General features: G+C 48.3%; 1 protein-coding gene across 1 annotated transcript in view; it reads left to right on the top strand.

Annotated features, from left to right (window-relative positions):
- Window positions 1-14972, top strand: part of PAPPA2 (pappalysin 2) — a gene marked incomplete at both ends in the record, with an annotated part of 71787 nt that overhangs the window by 36611 nt on the left and 20204 nt on the right. The window contains 3 exons of the mRNA XM_079536280.1: window positions 8139-8310; window positions 10264-10441; window positions 12260-12473. Of these exons, the coding sequence (XP_079392406.1) occupies window positions 8139-8310; window positions 10264-10441; window positions 12260-12473 (564 nt within the window). The remainder of the gene's footprint in view (window positions 1-8138; window positions 8311-10263; window positions 10442-12259; window positions 12474-14972) is intronic.

The raw sequence follows: 14972 nt of genomic DNA, 5'->3' as shown, positions 1-14972 counted from the left end.
TCAGGTTCATCCAGGAGGGGCAGTGGGGCTGGCAGCCCCTGGTTATTAAATCCCTGAACTGGGAGTGCTGTGTTTGAGCCTGAGCTTTTGTGGAAGCACTGAGAACAAAGGGCTCTGGCTGGGGTCATCATATCACTGCTGCCATCCTTACTTTTCTTCTGTTGATGACCCTGGATGGACAAACATCCCTGATAATGAATGAGTGTGTGTGCGCCTGTCTAAAAGCTTGTGTGATCATGGTACGATTGATTTATGTTGAGCCCTGGAAGCTGTGAATATCCTGCAGTCGCTTTTGACTTTTTTTTTTAAAGTGCATGTGTGATTTATACAGAAACATAAATCAAGGTGAGTCAGCATATAAATATTATTCTCAGCCTTACATTAAAGGATCAGTGTCCACCTGAAATGCAGACTGTTTCCTCCTGGTAGCTGTTAGAGCTATGTACACACATGCTTCCAAGCCCCCAGCCAACTGATGTGGTTTTTCAATTACGTTTTCTCATCTTTTAAAATAATTTTTATTCTCTCATTGCTTGGGAGCTTCCCATCCCCCCCTCAGAAGTGACTGAAAGGAAGAGCAGACTAACCAGACATAGCTGAGCATTGCTTGTGTACGGGCAGATGTAAAAGGACAAATAGCAGAAAGTGAATGTTATTCTCTTGAAAGCTCCATAGAAACACATAGCTGGTGAAAGAGGAGGAAGTCCAAGGCCCTGTCAACTTATTTCTGTTAGACATCAGCAGCTCCACAGCAGGGAGGATTCCTAGGCACATCCCACCTGTGGGAAAAGCATTCTGAGTCTCCCACAGCCAACAGGCTCAAGTGATGAAGTGCAAGCCTGTGTGAAGCCAGCTTCCCTAGCACCAAAGCACACAGTGCCTGCTGTCCCCTGCAAATGACCATGGAAGGACCCAATGGGACCCTTGAGCCTCCCCTCTCCTTTCTCTTGCCTGCAGCACTGAGATCTGAAGGTGTAGTGCCACAGCTGGGCAAGAGGAAGGCAACCAAGGAGCTGGTCTTTGGAGAAGACATATTCTAGAGTGGCTTCTCCTGGCCAGAGATTCCAGCCATTAGCAGAGGTTGGGCGCAGGGCTGAAATAATCCAAATTACAAATTACACTGTCTGAAGATGTTTCTGCTCATCAGCCAGGCTGCAAGAACACCCAAGTGGTTCTCTTCAGCTCTCTGTTGCCATGAGGCAGCTTCAAGCACCCCAAACATGGGCTGTTCGCCTCTTTGCATGGCTTTCCCTGACCAGCTGTGAGGTGATAGCATGTCAAATTACAGCTTATGCTTGTGCCCTTAGCAAACACACTGAGCAAATCAGATCCACAGAGTCTTAGGAGTAGGAAGTGTTATTTATAGTATTACTCTCTTGGATAAGAGGCTTGAGTATTTAAAGGAGGGTTAAGCTCTAACCTCCAGTACCTACCTACCTCTAGTGGTCTCACTAATAATAAAGGATCTGCCTCTGCTAAGGCAGGAAATATCCAAGTGGTGTTTTTTTTTTTTTTTCCCCCCTCTCATTGTATTCTTTAAAAATCTATTTCATCTCCAAAACAAATGTACAGCGGTATTTCTGTTTTTCTGGAGTAATAATTGGTTTCCCATAAAGACAGGTGGAGTCTGGGGGAAAAAAAAATCCCCTATAAAAAGAAAAACAACAGGATTATAAATTCTTAAGAGGTTTAGAGATATTTGACTGTAAAAGATCACAGAAGATCTGCATTATTCCAGTAAAGAGCTGAATGGACCATTCACACGCACCTAGCTTCACATACACAGTATGTGCATGTAAGTGCTTTCCTAAAATAACCCAAGAGAGGGACAGTAACAAAAGCAAGAAAGAAATGAGGTTTGCTGACTTTGGTCTAGAAATGCTCATTGCCAAAATAATAAATATGGTGGCTTGGTACTTCTGTAACGTTTTTCATCTTGAAGGATCTCAAAGTGCTTTGCAGGCTTAGGAAAACAAAGGGGTTGCATTTTTGCTGGTGAAATGCAGCAGGCATCAGACACTAGGAAAGCACATTTGTGTTTGGAGGAAAGAGCTGCCTTCTCTTTTCAGAGCTGCTTTGGCCATCACAGGTGGAAGAGCAAAACCGCAGCAGGTAGTTGTCCCTCCTCACACATAGCTTCCAGCACCACAAATCCCCTCTCCACTGTCTCTGCAAGCAGCCAGGGCGCATTTTCACCTCCTGAACACAATTAAAATAGGGCAAGGTCAAGCAGAAATCAGGCTTTTAATGAGTGTCCTGAGAATTCCCATCTGCAGATATGGGCGTGCCCAATGTGAAGCCTGACCCAGGGACTCTCCTTTGGGATTGTCCCTTCCCAACCTTAGCAACCTCAAGCTGCACCCAGCTCGAGGAATGCTGCTCCCATCAGGATGCCATCCCACCAAACTCCAGCTCTCAAACTTTCATGCTTTTATTTACATTTTAAGAACTGAGCCGCAATCCTCCTGTTTTCCTTGGTACGGGCCATAGATCGAACCAAGGGAAAGTTGTTCATTTCCTCTGTTATTTTTATTTCTAGCTCAGCTTTGTTTTTAGAGTGCTTTATTTTATGTTAGCATATGCTGGGAAGTGACTTGGCAAGTTAACAGGAGAGGTGATACAAAATGCAGTCTGCATTGTGTTTGTGTTTCCTGCATGACACCCTCAAAACGCTCAATTAACTCAAGAGCTGGCTTTGGCTTTTTCCTATTTGGAAAGGGTGTCAGGGAGAGAAAAATCAGACAGAGAAGGAGCATTTTTAACACATTTCCAAGAGGTAACTGCTCATCAGAGCAGGTTGCCTTCACAGCACTGTGCACATCTTCTACAGGAGAAAACCTCTCAAGAACCAGAGCCGTAATCCTGACCACCACCTTCCCCACGGCATGGGCTTGCCTTTGCCTTGCCCTCTGCAATCACACTTATGAAGTGGATGAATGAACATCCTAATGGGAGTGAACTTCCCTGAGAATGAGCCCAAGCAGCACATCAGTATCTCTGCACAGCCCAGCCATCACAGAAGTACCATAGAGGGGATAACAGCTCCTGTGCAGGGACTGAGAGCCACCGTAACACTATAATGGGATGAAAAGTACAGCAATAGTAGCAAACTCTTTTGCTGCTGCGAATGAGGACAAGGACAAATGAAGCAACAACAGACATGAAGGAAAAAAAGCTGTTCACCTTGAAGGCCTAAGGTAGGCAGTGATCTCCAGCAAGATACTCTCACCTCCCCTGCCAGCCCTTAAATGAGGTCAGGGAAGGGGTGGATCCTGGCTCCATACCTTTCATCACTCAGGTTCATTGCATACACCTGAGCTCCCCTGGGTTGGACCTGCCTTCCCACCAGGTGCTCCATCACTGCTTCAAGCTGTGACTTAGCATTGGATGAGGAACTATATGACATGAATGAATAATCAAATCAATCTATAGAATCACAAAGGTTGGAAAAGACTTCTAAGGTCATCTGGTTAGACCATCAACCCACCACCACCATGCCCACTAATCACGTCCCTCAGTACCACCATGGTATTGGATGGACCAATGAAAATGATTGGATGGACTGATGTAAAGCCCCCACTTTTTGCACTGTGAATATATTTTGGTGCAGTAAACTACAGGAGCTCTCTGGAAATATATTAAGACTGAGCTCCTCTTGTTTCTTTTTCTGCTTTTGCTTCCTATGGCTACAGGAAGGCCAAAAGATCATTTGACATCTTAGCAGTCAGTGCCTTCTCTCTGTCTGTGGGGTGGATGACAGGGGATGACTCACAGGGATGTTATTGTTTTGGCAAGTTTCTTTGGGAGTCACGTAGAGAAGCAAACACCTTCTCTTGAGGTGGCAACCTCAGTGAAGATCTTAATCAAGAAGCATCACCACCGTTGGGTCTGTACATGCAGCCTGCTCCCACAAGGATGGTTGCCATCAGATTTACCGTAATGCTGTGAGACCTTTCCTCTTCATGAGAAACATGCCCGAAGGGAGAAGAAATTCCCAAGTATTTCCAAAACACCTTTCCTCATTTCCTAGCTATCCTTTTTTTTTCAGCATTGGAGTAAACATCTTTTATCTCCCTGATGTTCTGTGCTACAATCTGGACTCCACCAGCGCACATGCAGTGACTACTTTTAACTTCAGGAGGTTTGGCTGAAGGCTTTACCTTTCCATCAGCACCTTCCATAGCCCCCCAGATTTGCACTATCAGATGAACTTCATATAATAATAATTTTACCCTGTTAAAGTTGGATCTCGAGCTGTTTTAGCAGCAATGTTTGGGTTGAAAGCTTAGATAGATACTACAGCAATTTATGGATGATTTATTATACTTTAGACAGCTGCACTGTATTTGACTTGGCTTAGCTTGACTTGGGTAAATCCTTCAGTATTCTCTGAGTCCTCTGAAATAATGACTGTAAAATGCAAAACTTTGTCTATTTCAGAATTTGGGATTCATTACAACAAAATTAGCTGTTCTTACTGACACACTCACCTCTGGTTCAATGTGTTCCCTTGGAGGTGGTTGCCTCTAGCATTATATTAAAGAAGGATCCTGAAGGAAAAGCTCTACTCTAACTTTGTAGAACTGTTCCACTTTCAAAACAAAGCTCTTATCATTCCAGAGCAATCAGGTCCATTGCTTGGCAGAATTTCTCAAATTTCCAGATCTGAAATTTTCTTTGATGTGTGAGTTATGGAACTTGATGAGCCCAGAAATCATGCAGGCTGGTGCTGATGTGGAGTGAGTTAGGAGAAAAAGCTTGCTATTTTGTAAAAATGTTGTTGACAAATCATTAGCCTGAGCTTCAAAAGATGCTGAGATAAAAATGGAAAATGGAAAAAAGAGAGCCAAAACACTGGCTTGCCATACATTTTGTATGGCCTGAATCAGAAATGGCGAAGTGTCAGGAGTTTGCAGCTGTGATACAGGAATTTCATTTATCATCAAAAGGAGAAAGATCTCCTTCATGCTGAGATCAGAACTGGGCTAACTGCACCGTTTCCTTGTCCAGCCTTCTCTGGGGTGTTCCAGCAGCTGGGAGCAATGATTTATGCCATTGTGCTACCTGAGTAAGCAAGGCATGTGGGTTGCAGTGCGGATCTTCTTGTCCTGCATTTGTATGTCAACAGGCTCAAAGGATCCTGTCCCAGAGTATTACAACAGTATTGGTAACCATAAAAGAAACGACTGAAGCAAGGGGATAGGTAGAATGATGTGTTTTTTTAACTGAGTTTACTGGTGTATTTGGGAAGAGCAGTTTTCAGAGACGTGAGCCCCTCGTTGGCTCTGGAATAACAACATCAGCCTGAGAACTCAGCACCACTCAAAGCTTGGGTACATGCCTCAGATCATGTCCCAGCTGAGGCGTGGTGGGTTTTTGTTAGTCACACAGAGAGTGGTGATAGGTTAATTATCTTCTGGGGCAAGGAGAGAAAGCTAATTATTTCTGAAAGATAGCTATATACACATACAGACAGTGTGCATGAGTGTACATGTGTAGTGCATATAAAAATTAATGTTTCAATCTCACATTTTGATCCAGAATTATAAATCTCTTACTACCTCTATATAACATTGTCCATATATAACGAGGAAAGAAACTTGCTTGTCTCCTGATCTGCTTTCTACCAGCACCATCAGCTGTTTCCTAACGAGTTGAAAACAAAGCTGTGCCTGGCAGTGCTGAAAGCAATCTGTGCTCTGCCATTTGTTGTTCAGTGATGGCATCATCCCAGCTGCATGGTTGTCCCAGACAATGCGTCTGTCACCACTCGGCCAGCACCCTCAGAGTGGCCCCATCCCAGCTCTGTCCTGGCTGGATGTGCCCATAGGGTGCCACCACCATACAGCCCGGGGTGAGCATGCCCTCTGAAACTCATCGTGGCTTCATGAGAACACTTCATAGAGTCACAGAATCTTTAGAGTTGGAAAGGACCTTTAAAGGTCATCTGGTCCAATTCACCTGCAATGTACGGGGACATTTACTAACCCATCAGGTTGCCCAGTGCCTGGGCCAGCCTGGCCTTGAAAGTCTCCAGGAATGGGGCATCCACTCCATTCAACTAGGCAGCCTGTGCCAGTGCCTCACTACCCTCAGTATAAAGGACATTTTCCTTATATCCAATCTAAATCTACCCTCTTGAAGTGTTATGTTGCTTTGGCTCATAGAATCTGTGCAGAATCCAATGGGGCAACCCAACCTGCAGGTGTCTGGCCATCTGGCTGCTCAACCCCCAGCCATTTCCTCAGTGGGAGGGCTGTGACTTGGTGACATAATCCCCCTGTGCCCAGAGGTTATAGGGGTGAGGAGTTCCTTGCTGTGGTGTGTTGTGATGGTCCATCCTATCAGGGCAGGAGGAATGCTGCTCTTTGCTTGTGGTTTCATAGAATCATAGAATCACCAGGGAAGGAAAAGTCATCTGAGGTCATCCAGTCCAACCATCCACCTATCATTAATATTTCCCACTAAACCACGTCCCTCAGTACAACATGTAAACATTTCTTGAACACCTCCAGGGACAATGACTCTACCACATCCCTGGGCAGCTTGTTGCTTCTTGTGGTCTCCAGCACGCTTCCATGCACTGATTTCTTATGTGATAAAGGAAGGGTAGAAGAGGGCAGCTTGGTCCCATTCCCCTTGCACACAGGGCTAGGGCAGAAGCTTTGTCACAGGGAGAGGGCACTGGTGGGGAGCAGAGCAGACCGGGAAAGGTGGCTGCAGGCAGGAGGGAGAGGAGAGGGCTGCAATTGGTACCAGATGCCCTCAGAAGCTAATGACCTGACAAACGCTGTGCTCGTAAAACAAATTCTTTAAAAAGGAAGCAAATGGAAATATAAGCTAGTGAAAGAATTTGCAGCAGTTGCCCTGAAACCATTTCTCACTTCATAAACAGGTCTGCATTGAAAAAACAGCCCCTTTTTTCTTGTTCTCCTTTGTGGTCCCCTCCCGTGCCATTCCACCCCTCTGTCTGTGCCCACCAGCTCTTTGGAGGCTGTGGCCCACAGGTTTCCACTGTGCCTTTGTCCAGATCTGACAGCACATTGCGTTCCCTTTGCATCCCCGCTGGCAGCAGTTTCTGTGCATTTGTGGAATTCCTGGCCGTGCGTCCTCGGCTGGTGGGGTCGGGCAATGCAAGAGGCAAAAGCAGCACAGTGTTTGCTTTTTGTGTGCCAAACAGTGCACAAAGCTGTGGGCAGTCCCATGCAAAGCGAGGCTTGGCCAGAGAGCAGGGGGACTGCTAGGGGCTGCTGGCATTTTGGCACTGATACTGCTTGCAGATGGTTAAAAAAGCAAATGAAACAAAATAGCCCTGACTACCAAATGTCCTGGGCATTAGCTTGTGGGAGCAGTTTTGTTAATCCCATGTCGTGCCCTAATTCCATCCCAGTTAATTCATCCATTGGTGCATTTCACTGATGGAGAACTTGGTCTCCTGGCTAATGTTGCTCTCTGCTCTGGGATATTTTGTGATGCTTAATGAACAGCAGGTTTTTGGCAGGGAGCTGCTGTAGTAAGGAAAGGGCTGCTTGTTTCCTGGGAACAGGTGACACCTTGCAGACCTCCTCAGCTCTCTCACAACCTGAGATGGTTCAGAGAGGGCGGTTGTTCTTCCCGTATCCATGTCTCCATGTCTCACCTTGGTGGCCACAGAGGAGCTTTAGAGCTGGGCAGATGCGTGTTGAGGTAGTCTTGTATGTGTGTTGAGGTAGTTTTGTTGCCAAAGAGCCTGGCAGGTAGTTGGAGGGACATCTCATGGTTGTCTCTCCAGTATCTGCAGAGGTTCCTTCTCCAGCTAAACCCTCTCCTGCAGTTGGACATCTGCTGAGGGTTCTCTGATGTCTTGTGTAGAGTTTGACATACCTGTTGCCCTTCTAATGGATAGAGGATTTATCGTAGAGTCATAGGAAAGCCTAGGTGGGAAGTGACCTTAAAGATCATAAAATTCTAACTGCTGCCATGAATAGGGTTGCTAACCACCAGACTAGCCTGCCCTTTGCTCCATCCAGAGCTCCCTTCATCTTTCCTTACACATGCATCCAAGACCTGCCAAGCATGCCATGCAGGTGCCAGCTGGCCAGTCCCTTGCTGCAGAATGCTGGGAACCTGGGGCTGATCCTTCCTCTTCTCCTCCACAGCTGTGCGCATGGTGCTTGCACAGGGCTGGGAAGCTGCACGCAGCCACTTCTCGCTCACGTCGCCAGCCTGAACTGCTCCTCAGATGGCCCGAGGCACATGGAGTGCTCCGTCACCTGTGAACAGGGCTTCGTGCTACGCTCTGGCAGCGGGAAGATCTTGGGCTATGCACAGGTGAGTACCACTGGGATGGCAGTGACTCTTTAACTGACTGCTGATTTCCAAAGGTTTCCAACCCCAGGCTCCTTGCCGCTTTTCCAGCACATGGCAGTCTAACAGCAGCTCTGATGCTGGACTGCAGTGCTGGTTGTCCTGCTTTGCTGCCATCCTCCTGCGTCCCCAGGCTGTCCTCAGCTGTTCCAGGCTAAGTGCCACAGCAGGGGACATCTCAGGCTAAGGCAACACACTCCTGCAGAGGGAGAGGCAGCCATTTCTCTTCTCTGGAAGGGAGGGTTAAACATCCCACGGACATTTTCTCTTTTAAAGTTGAAGTTAGTGGCTTGGGGAAAAAATGAAGTCATTGCAAAGTGACTATATTTAGACGGTTACAGAGAACAGCCTCTGGGAGCTTTTCTTCCTTTGTGCTTTCTTGCCTGAGCCTGTGAGGCAGGGCAGAGGTCAGCATGAAAGGGCTCATCCTGCTTTCCAGAAGGCCAGGATCTGCCTTGTAAATCTCTGAGCCAGCTCCACTCTCAGCCAGTGATGAGGAGACCTGGGATTGGCGGTCCTCAGAGCAGAGCAGCTTGGATGTGGGCAGTCACCTTGGCAGGGCCTTGGGCACAGTGTGTCCTATCCTTAGCTTATTCCTGGAGAGGGGACCGAAATCTCCAGGACTAAGCTGGCTACCCCACAAGCCCTAGGCAGAGTGTGAACTCACCCAAATGGAGACAGGCAGAGGTGAGTCAGGCCACGGGCGCAGGGTGGGTCCTGTTTCCTTCAGAGATCCCCAAGTGCTTACCCTGTTAGGCATTGGGAAGTGCAGTGAGGCAGGAGGGATGCACCCCTCAGCCCTTAGTCACTGGTGAGGTTATTAATTACACGGCACCACAGCTCTGTGAGCCAAGGCAGGCCCTTATCACAGAAGAAAAACAAAATAGACGCGAAGCCATATGAAATAATTCTGCCTTGGGTGACAGTTTTTCTTTGTTGGGCAGCAAGATGGGAAACTTCTGGACAGAGCTTTGGCGTGTGGCTGTCATAACTGGTAGCAGCTTACAGATGTCCTGCCCTGAGCCCAAAGTGATCTTTGTTGGGTGTGGGAGAGGGCACCGTGGGGTATCTGATATGGAGCAGTCCTTTGGTGGAAGGGGGAAGACCAAGCAAAGAGGTGCCACATAGTCCTGTCCTAGTCTGTAGATGAGAGGGAGGAGAGCATGGCACGGCCAGCAGGTTGGTTTCCATGCCCACAGCTCCACATTTCCCCAGCTCTGCAACAATTTGGCTATATGACCCTACATGCTAGTATACATCTCCAGGCATTTTTAGGAAAAACTGCATGCCCTCTGCACCATGACCTTGCCGTGCACCAAGGAGCACCCACAGCTTTCGGGATCCAGCAAAACGCGTTGCCTGGGAGCACAAATCACAGGTCTGAGTGCACAAGAAGCATGATGTTGCTCAGATGAGGAAGAGGCAGTGAGAAGAGTTGAAAGAAACCTTTTTTTTCTGCACATTCTCTTTGGGTTAGGAGTCTGGGGATGGAAATCATAGCACACCATCATGTACTGTTCGGTTTTGGCAAGGTCAGTACCCCGTATTAATCATATGTAGGGCTGGAACCCCTACAGCTGGGACTCAGGTTCTCATGCAGGCCCCCAGCTGTGTAAGAGGGGCTATGTAATGACAACCTGAAAATGAGATTTTACAAATCTCTGATTTCAGTGAAGTCTGTGGGCATGACAGGATCAGGACATTTGGAAGACCAATCAACAGGAGAGGTGTCCATTAACACCTGAGTTAAGACTTGATCTTATGGGGAAAAAAATGGTAGTGTGCAGAGCTGGAAATAACTTCTTGCTTAGGAAACTGTTGTGTATTTTCAAGTGCTTATGTTTTCCTTTAAAGTTAGTAAAACACTGCATTAGAGTGCTCTTGCTGGGGTCTGATGGAGACTTGCTTTCTCTGTAGCAGGAGGTGGTGCTGACATGCAGTTTGGGGCGGTGGGACAGATCTGTGACTTGTGATCCTGTTGACTGTGGTGTCCCTGACCAGTCGCATGTCTACTATGCGGAGTTCTCCTGCCCCAAGGGGACCACCTACCTGAAGAGATGCTCCTTCTCCTGCATCCACCCCGCGAAACTTCGAGGTACAGTCTGGCGTGCTGAGGGATTTAAGACTCCCTTTCTGGTGCCTGTCCAAGGTTGTTCAAGACTGAGCAGTGATATTTTGAATTTCTCAGTTTGCTTCTGCCAACCAGGTGGGCCTTTGAGACTCCTCCTCAAATGGTGGGCACACATCCCTTTTGAGCAGGGGCACCATGGCATGGGGATACTCTCTGTGATCCCCATTCCTGGTTTGCAGCCCACATCCTCAGGGATGTCTTCTGCTAACTGGTGAAGTCTGGTTGGCTGTGGCATTGCACAGATGAGTGAAGCAAGAGTGCAGACAAACAGAGAGGATTTCAGAGAACCACAGATGGCCTGGTGCCTGGCGGCTGTGGGAAATCATGTGGTTCAGCAGGCCTGGGGCCTTATAACGCCATAGAGACTGATGCCCACAGCTGCAGAGCAGTCTCAAGATGTGCACCACCCAGACACACAGCAGTCCTCCAGACACACCACGGCCTGGCTTTCATTCTGCCGACTCCATCAATACCCGCAGGAATGTTTTTAAGCCAAGTCGGAGAAAGAGAGCTACTGTTCCTGTCTATGCAAGGCTGAGCTGGATGGGATTTCGAGGGTAATTGCCTTGACAGCTTCAAGCATTGGGACTTTATGTGAGTTTCCACCAGTGCCTTCGCTCTGAACAATCGCATACAACAAATCATTTTAATGGGTGCCCTATTTTACGGCGACATTTATAGCCGAAAAGCATGAAAATCATTTACTGTTTTTTTAGTTAAATCTAAGGAGCAAAACCGGTAGAGAATTAAGGTCTCATTTCATGACAGGAGGGAGCGCTGCAGATCCCAGTGTGAGCTGATCAAAGGGCAGCGCCCGAGCGACAGCTCGACGGGCCAAGCTCCACACAGAGCCATGCCGTTGCCTTCAGTGGGTCAGCTGAGGGCAAGCATGAAGCTGATATTTCCCTGACAGTCTCCTCTTGTTCCCGCTGAAGTCAACGGGAGGTTTGCCACGGGCTCCCTTGGCGTCCCATCCACGGGTGGCTTCCAGCAGCTGACAGCGGTCCCGGTGGGGCTCCGCCAAGGCCGACATGGCGAGGGGGACTGCCGAGTCGTCAAGGCAGGAACGTGTCTGCTGCTCGTTCTCCCCAAAGGCTCTCGATGCTCATAAATACTAAGAATAGGCAAGGAAAGGATTACATGGCTCCTGTCACGGCACTCAGAGGTGGGGACAGCCCATGCGCCACAGCCGTCAGGAATGCTGGCGCTGATCAGGAGCACAGCCTTGCCCTTGTCTATGAGCTGTTGTAGGCAGAGAGGTGAGCCTATAAAAAGAAAATGATGCTTGGAGGAGCTGCCTGGCTGTGCAGTGAACCTGCTGGAGGCCCAATACAAAGCTCCCAAGAGAAACCCTCAGTTCTTCAGTTCTACTTTTCTTCTTGCTCAGCAGGAAGCTGCATCCATAGTGCGTGGTGGATGCAGGCATGGGCTCCTCTGGCAGGTCATATGGGGTGAATGGAGTTGAGCTGAACTAAACATGAGGAAGGGCCCATGTTTGCGTTTTTGTCATGCACGAAAGCCCTCAGCCCACCAAAGGCTCTCCTCAGGTATCACCAGAGAGAGGGCTTTTAAGGGGGAGCTTGGGGGAAATACGCATTTCTACAAACCAAGAGCATTTCTCCATCCCTTTGAAGCTGTCCAACTGCACACGTAATCTTTGTATGTATTGCCTCCCATGGTGTCATTACCACTCTAACAAGAGGATGTGTGCTGGTAGCTCAGATCTTCCCTCAGAGGTTCTCCAACTGTGACCCAAACTTTCTACTTCTCTCCTGGGCTCAGGGATGAACCAATGGCTGACGTGCCTGGAGGATGGGCTCTGGTCGCTCCCCGAGGCCTATTGCAAGCTGGAGTGCGATGCTCCACCTGCTGTGCCCAACGCCAGGCTCCTGGTCCCACGCTGCATGCAGGGCAACCACGACGTGGGCTCCGTCTGCCGCTACAAGTGCAAGCCTGGGTACCACGTGGCGGAGAACACAGTGGGCAAACCTAAGAAGTAAGTCTGGGATGGGTCTGCTGTCACTTCTTCCTTCTCGTGAACAAAGAGGACAGGTCGTGGTACTCTTCTCCATCAAAGCACTGCTTCGGCTGCTGGAAGAGATATGAGGCAGAGCAGCTTACTCTCATGCTTAGTTCTTCAAATAAGAGAGGCGTTCCCCCACTTTAGAATGAGCTGCTGTGTATATTAAGCGCCTTAACCTGAAGCATGTGAGTTGTCCGGTGCAGCTCAATGCACTTGCCTCTTGCTGAAAAGTAAGCATGTGCAGAAGTGTTTGCAGGCTCTCGGGTAATTCAGTAGGGATGTGATAAGGTGACAAGTGATCAAAACAGGTCACAGCACTAGGATTGTAAGAACAAATGACAGCCCTCTGTTGGGGTTAAAGTTTTATCCCTTGCACGTCTTGGCTAAATTTGATCTCGAGCGTTTGTATTTCAATTGGAAAAGATTTTCCGAGTGCTTTGGGGAAAAATCCTGGAGATTCACAACCAACACTGAGATGCTGGAGGGCTGAGCAATGTTTTGTCTGTGACACCTCCAGCTAAAGTCCCCTTGGGTATGGTCGCAAAAGATTCCCTGGCACCAGCAGGGTCCTCCCCAGAATCCCAATGCTAGCCCCAATCTGATAATTATGTGCTAATTGTTTAATGCCCTCTTCCAGTTTAAATTGGATGCAGACTTCAGCTCTACTTTGCTCTGGGGTAGGGTTGTTGTGCACTGGGAAGCAGCTGCCAAATTTCTTGCCTGGTAATGAAGGAAGTGGTTTCTGTAAACAGTTTTTCACAGTGTTAGGAGGATCTCTTGGGCCAAGAGGAGCAGAGCAAATTATGACCATGGCTACAGTCACATGGGCTGCTTTGCAAACTGGAGCAGCTGGGATGCCTGTGGCATTCAGGCGCTGGACGTGCAGTTAGATCAACAAAGTCCCAGCCCTGCTGCCACCACTGCTGTGGCAAAGGGAGACATCTTGCGTCCCCTGGGAGACCTTGTGCTCTTCTGGTGTGTGTGTGGCATCTGTGTAGGTCAGAATATCCTGTAAAGCAAGTACCGACCTTGTAAAGAACTGAGTGCTGCACTGATGGGAACAAGAAAGCAAGACTGCTGCTTTTTTTATCAGCCTCCTGCAGTGCCTTTCTCCCAAATGTTGTGTAGAACACCACAGCTACTATGTCTGTATTTGCAGTCCAAGCCCTGGGACTTTGCCCCTAAGACCACCACCCTCTGGCCTGAGCCCTGGCTGGAATCTGGCTGTCTCTACCCAAGCCCAAATGCTCTTGGATGCAGATGCTCATGTGATTCCCTCAGCTCTGTTCTTTTAGGTGAACATTATTGCAGGGGCAGGCACTCATTCAAGAATGCTCAGAAGTCTCCTGAAAGCTCAGTTGAAGTTCATATCCAATAGCATCAGTGGAAGAGAAGGAGGATGACAAAATTTTTTTATCAGAGAAGATGCTCTTTCTGTTAACTTGGGTGAGGAAAAGCCCCTCACAGATCAGTGCTCAGTCAACAAGAGATCCCCAAGGGAATGCTGATTGTGTAATTAAAATCCTGCCAGAGATGTGCTGCCTTTCTGCTGGCAGGATCTCTTGACTGACATGAAGAGCTGAAGCTCACAGAAAAATGTAGTGGCTTGGGTTGGAAGGGACCTCAATGATCATCAGGTTCCAACTCCTCTGCCAAAGGGGCCAAGCCCCCTGCCCATACCCTTTTGGAGGGGTATTGTGTTGCAGGGGTAATACAATGAGCTGGGAACTGGAAAACCCAAACCCTGGAAAGATCTCTTCAGCTCCTTATTTTCTTTCCCCAGTATGGGATGATTCTTGGAAAAGTCTCAGAGATACCTTGAAGGAATTAAGCGAAAAAAAAACTAGGTCTTTTTGTCTACTATTCCTGCTTGCTCCCTTCCTCCCCATGACCAATTCCTGGGATTAGCCCTGAGAAGCTGACAGGACTGTCAGGAGATGCACTGGTGAGATGGAGGAATAAATGGCCCTACACCAAGATCAAGGAATCCATGAGACAGCCCAGCCCCATGGAGACGTCAGCCCCTCTTCAAAGATAGCAGCAGGCTGGTGGAGACCATGAGGCAGAAAGAGGAGGTGGGGAACATGGATGGGAAGGTGGCCTGGAAGGAATTAACTGGCTGAGGGCTGGAATGGCATCAGAAGGACGGCAGCGTGCAAAGCAGCACAGTCCATCCCAGGGATATCACAGCCTAGCAGGGCACTGGGCCATGCGCATTTGTGGTGGGTACAAAGGTGCAGGATTCTCGCTTCTCCTGCCCACATCTGGCCCCTTCCAGATAAAAGACAAACACACAGGCAGCCGGGAGAGCCAAAAGCCAGGTAAAGAAAACAGGCTGTCAGCAGGGCTCCGTGTCATTTCCACTTCTAAGACTTTTGATAGAGATTTACTGCCAAGGTTGCCCAGGCTGTAGAATCATTACAAGCTAGCCTTGCTTTCTTTTAACTTCTCATCAAATATCCCTCCTTCCTC

The sequence above is a fragment of the Tetrao urogallus genome (assembly GCF_951394365.1).
Source record: "Tetrao urogallus genome assembly, chromosome: 5".
NCBI lineage: Eukaryota > Metazoa > Chordata > Aves > Galliformes > Phasianidae > Tetrao > Tetrao urogallus.
The sequence above is the reverse complement of the archived record's forward strand: the minus strand, read 5'-3'. Positions and strand labels throughout refer to the sequence as shown.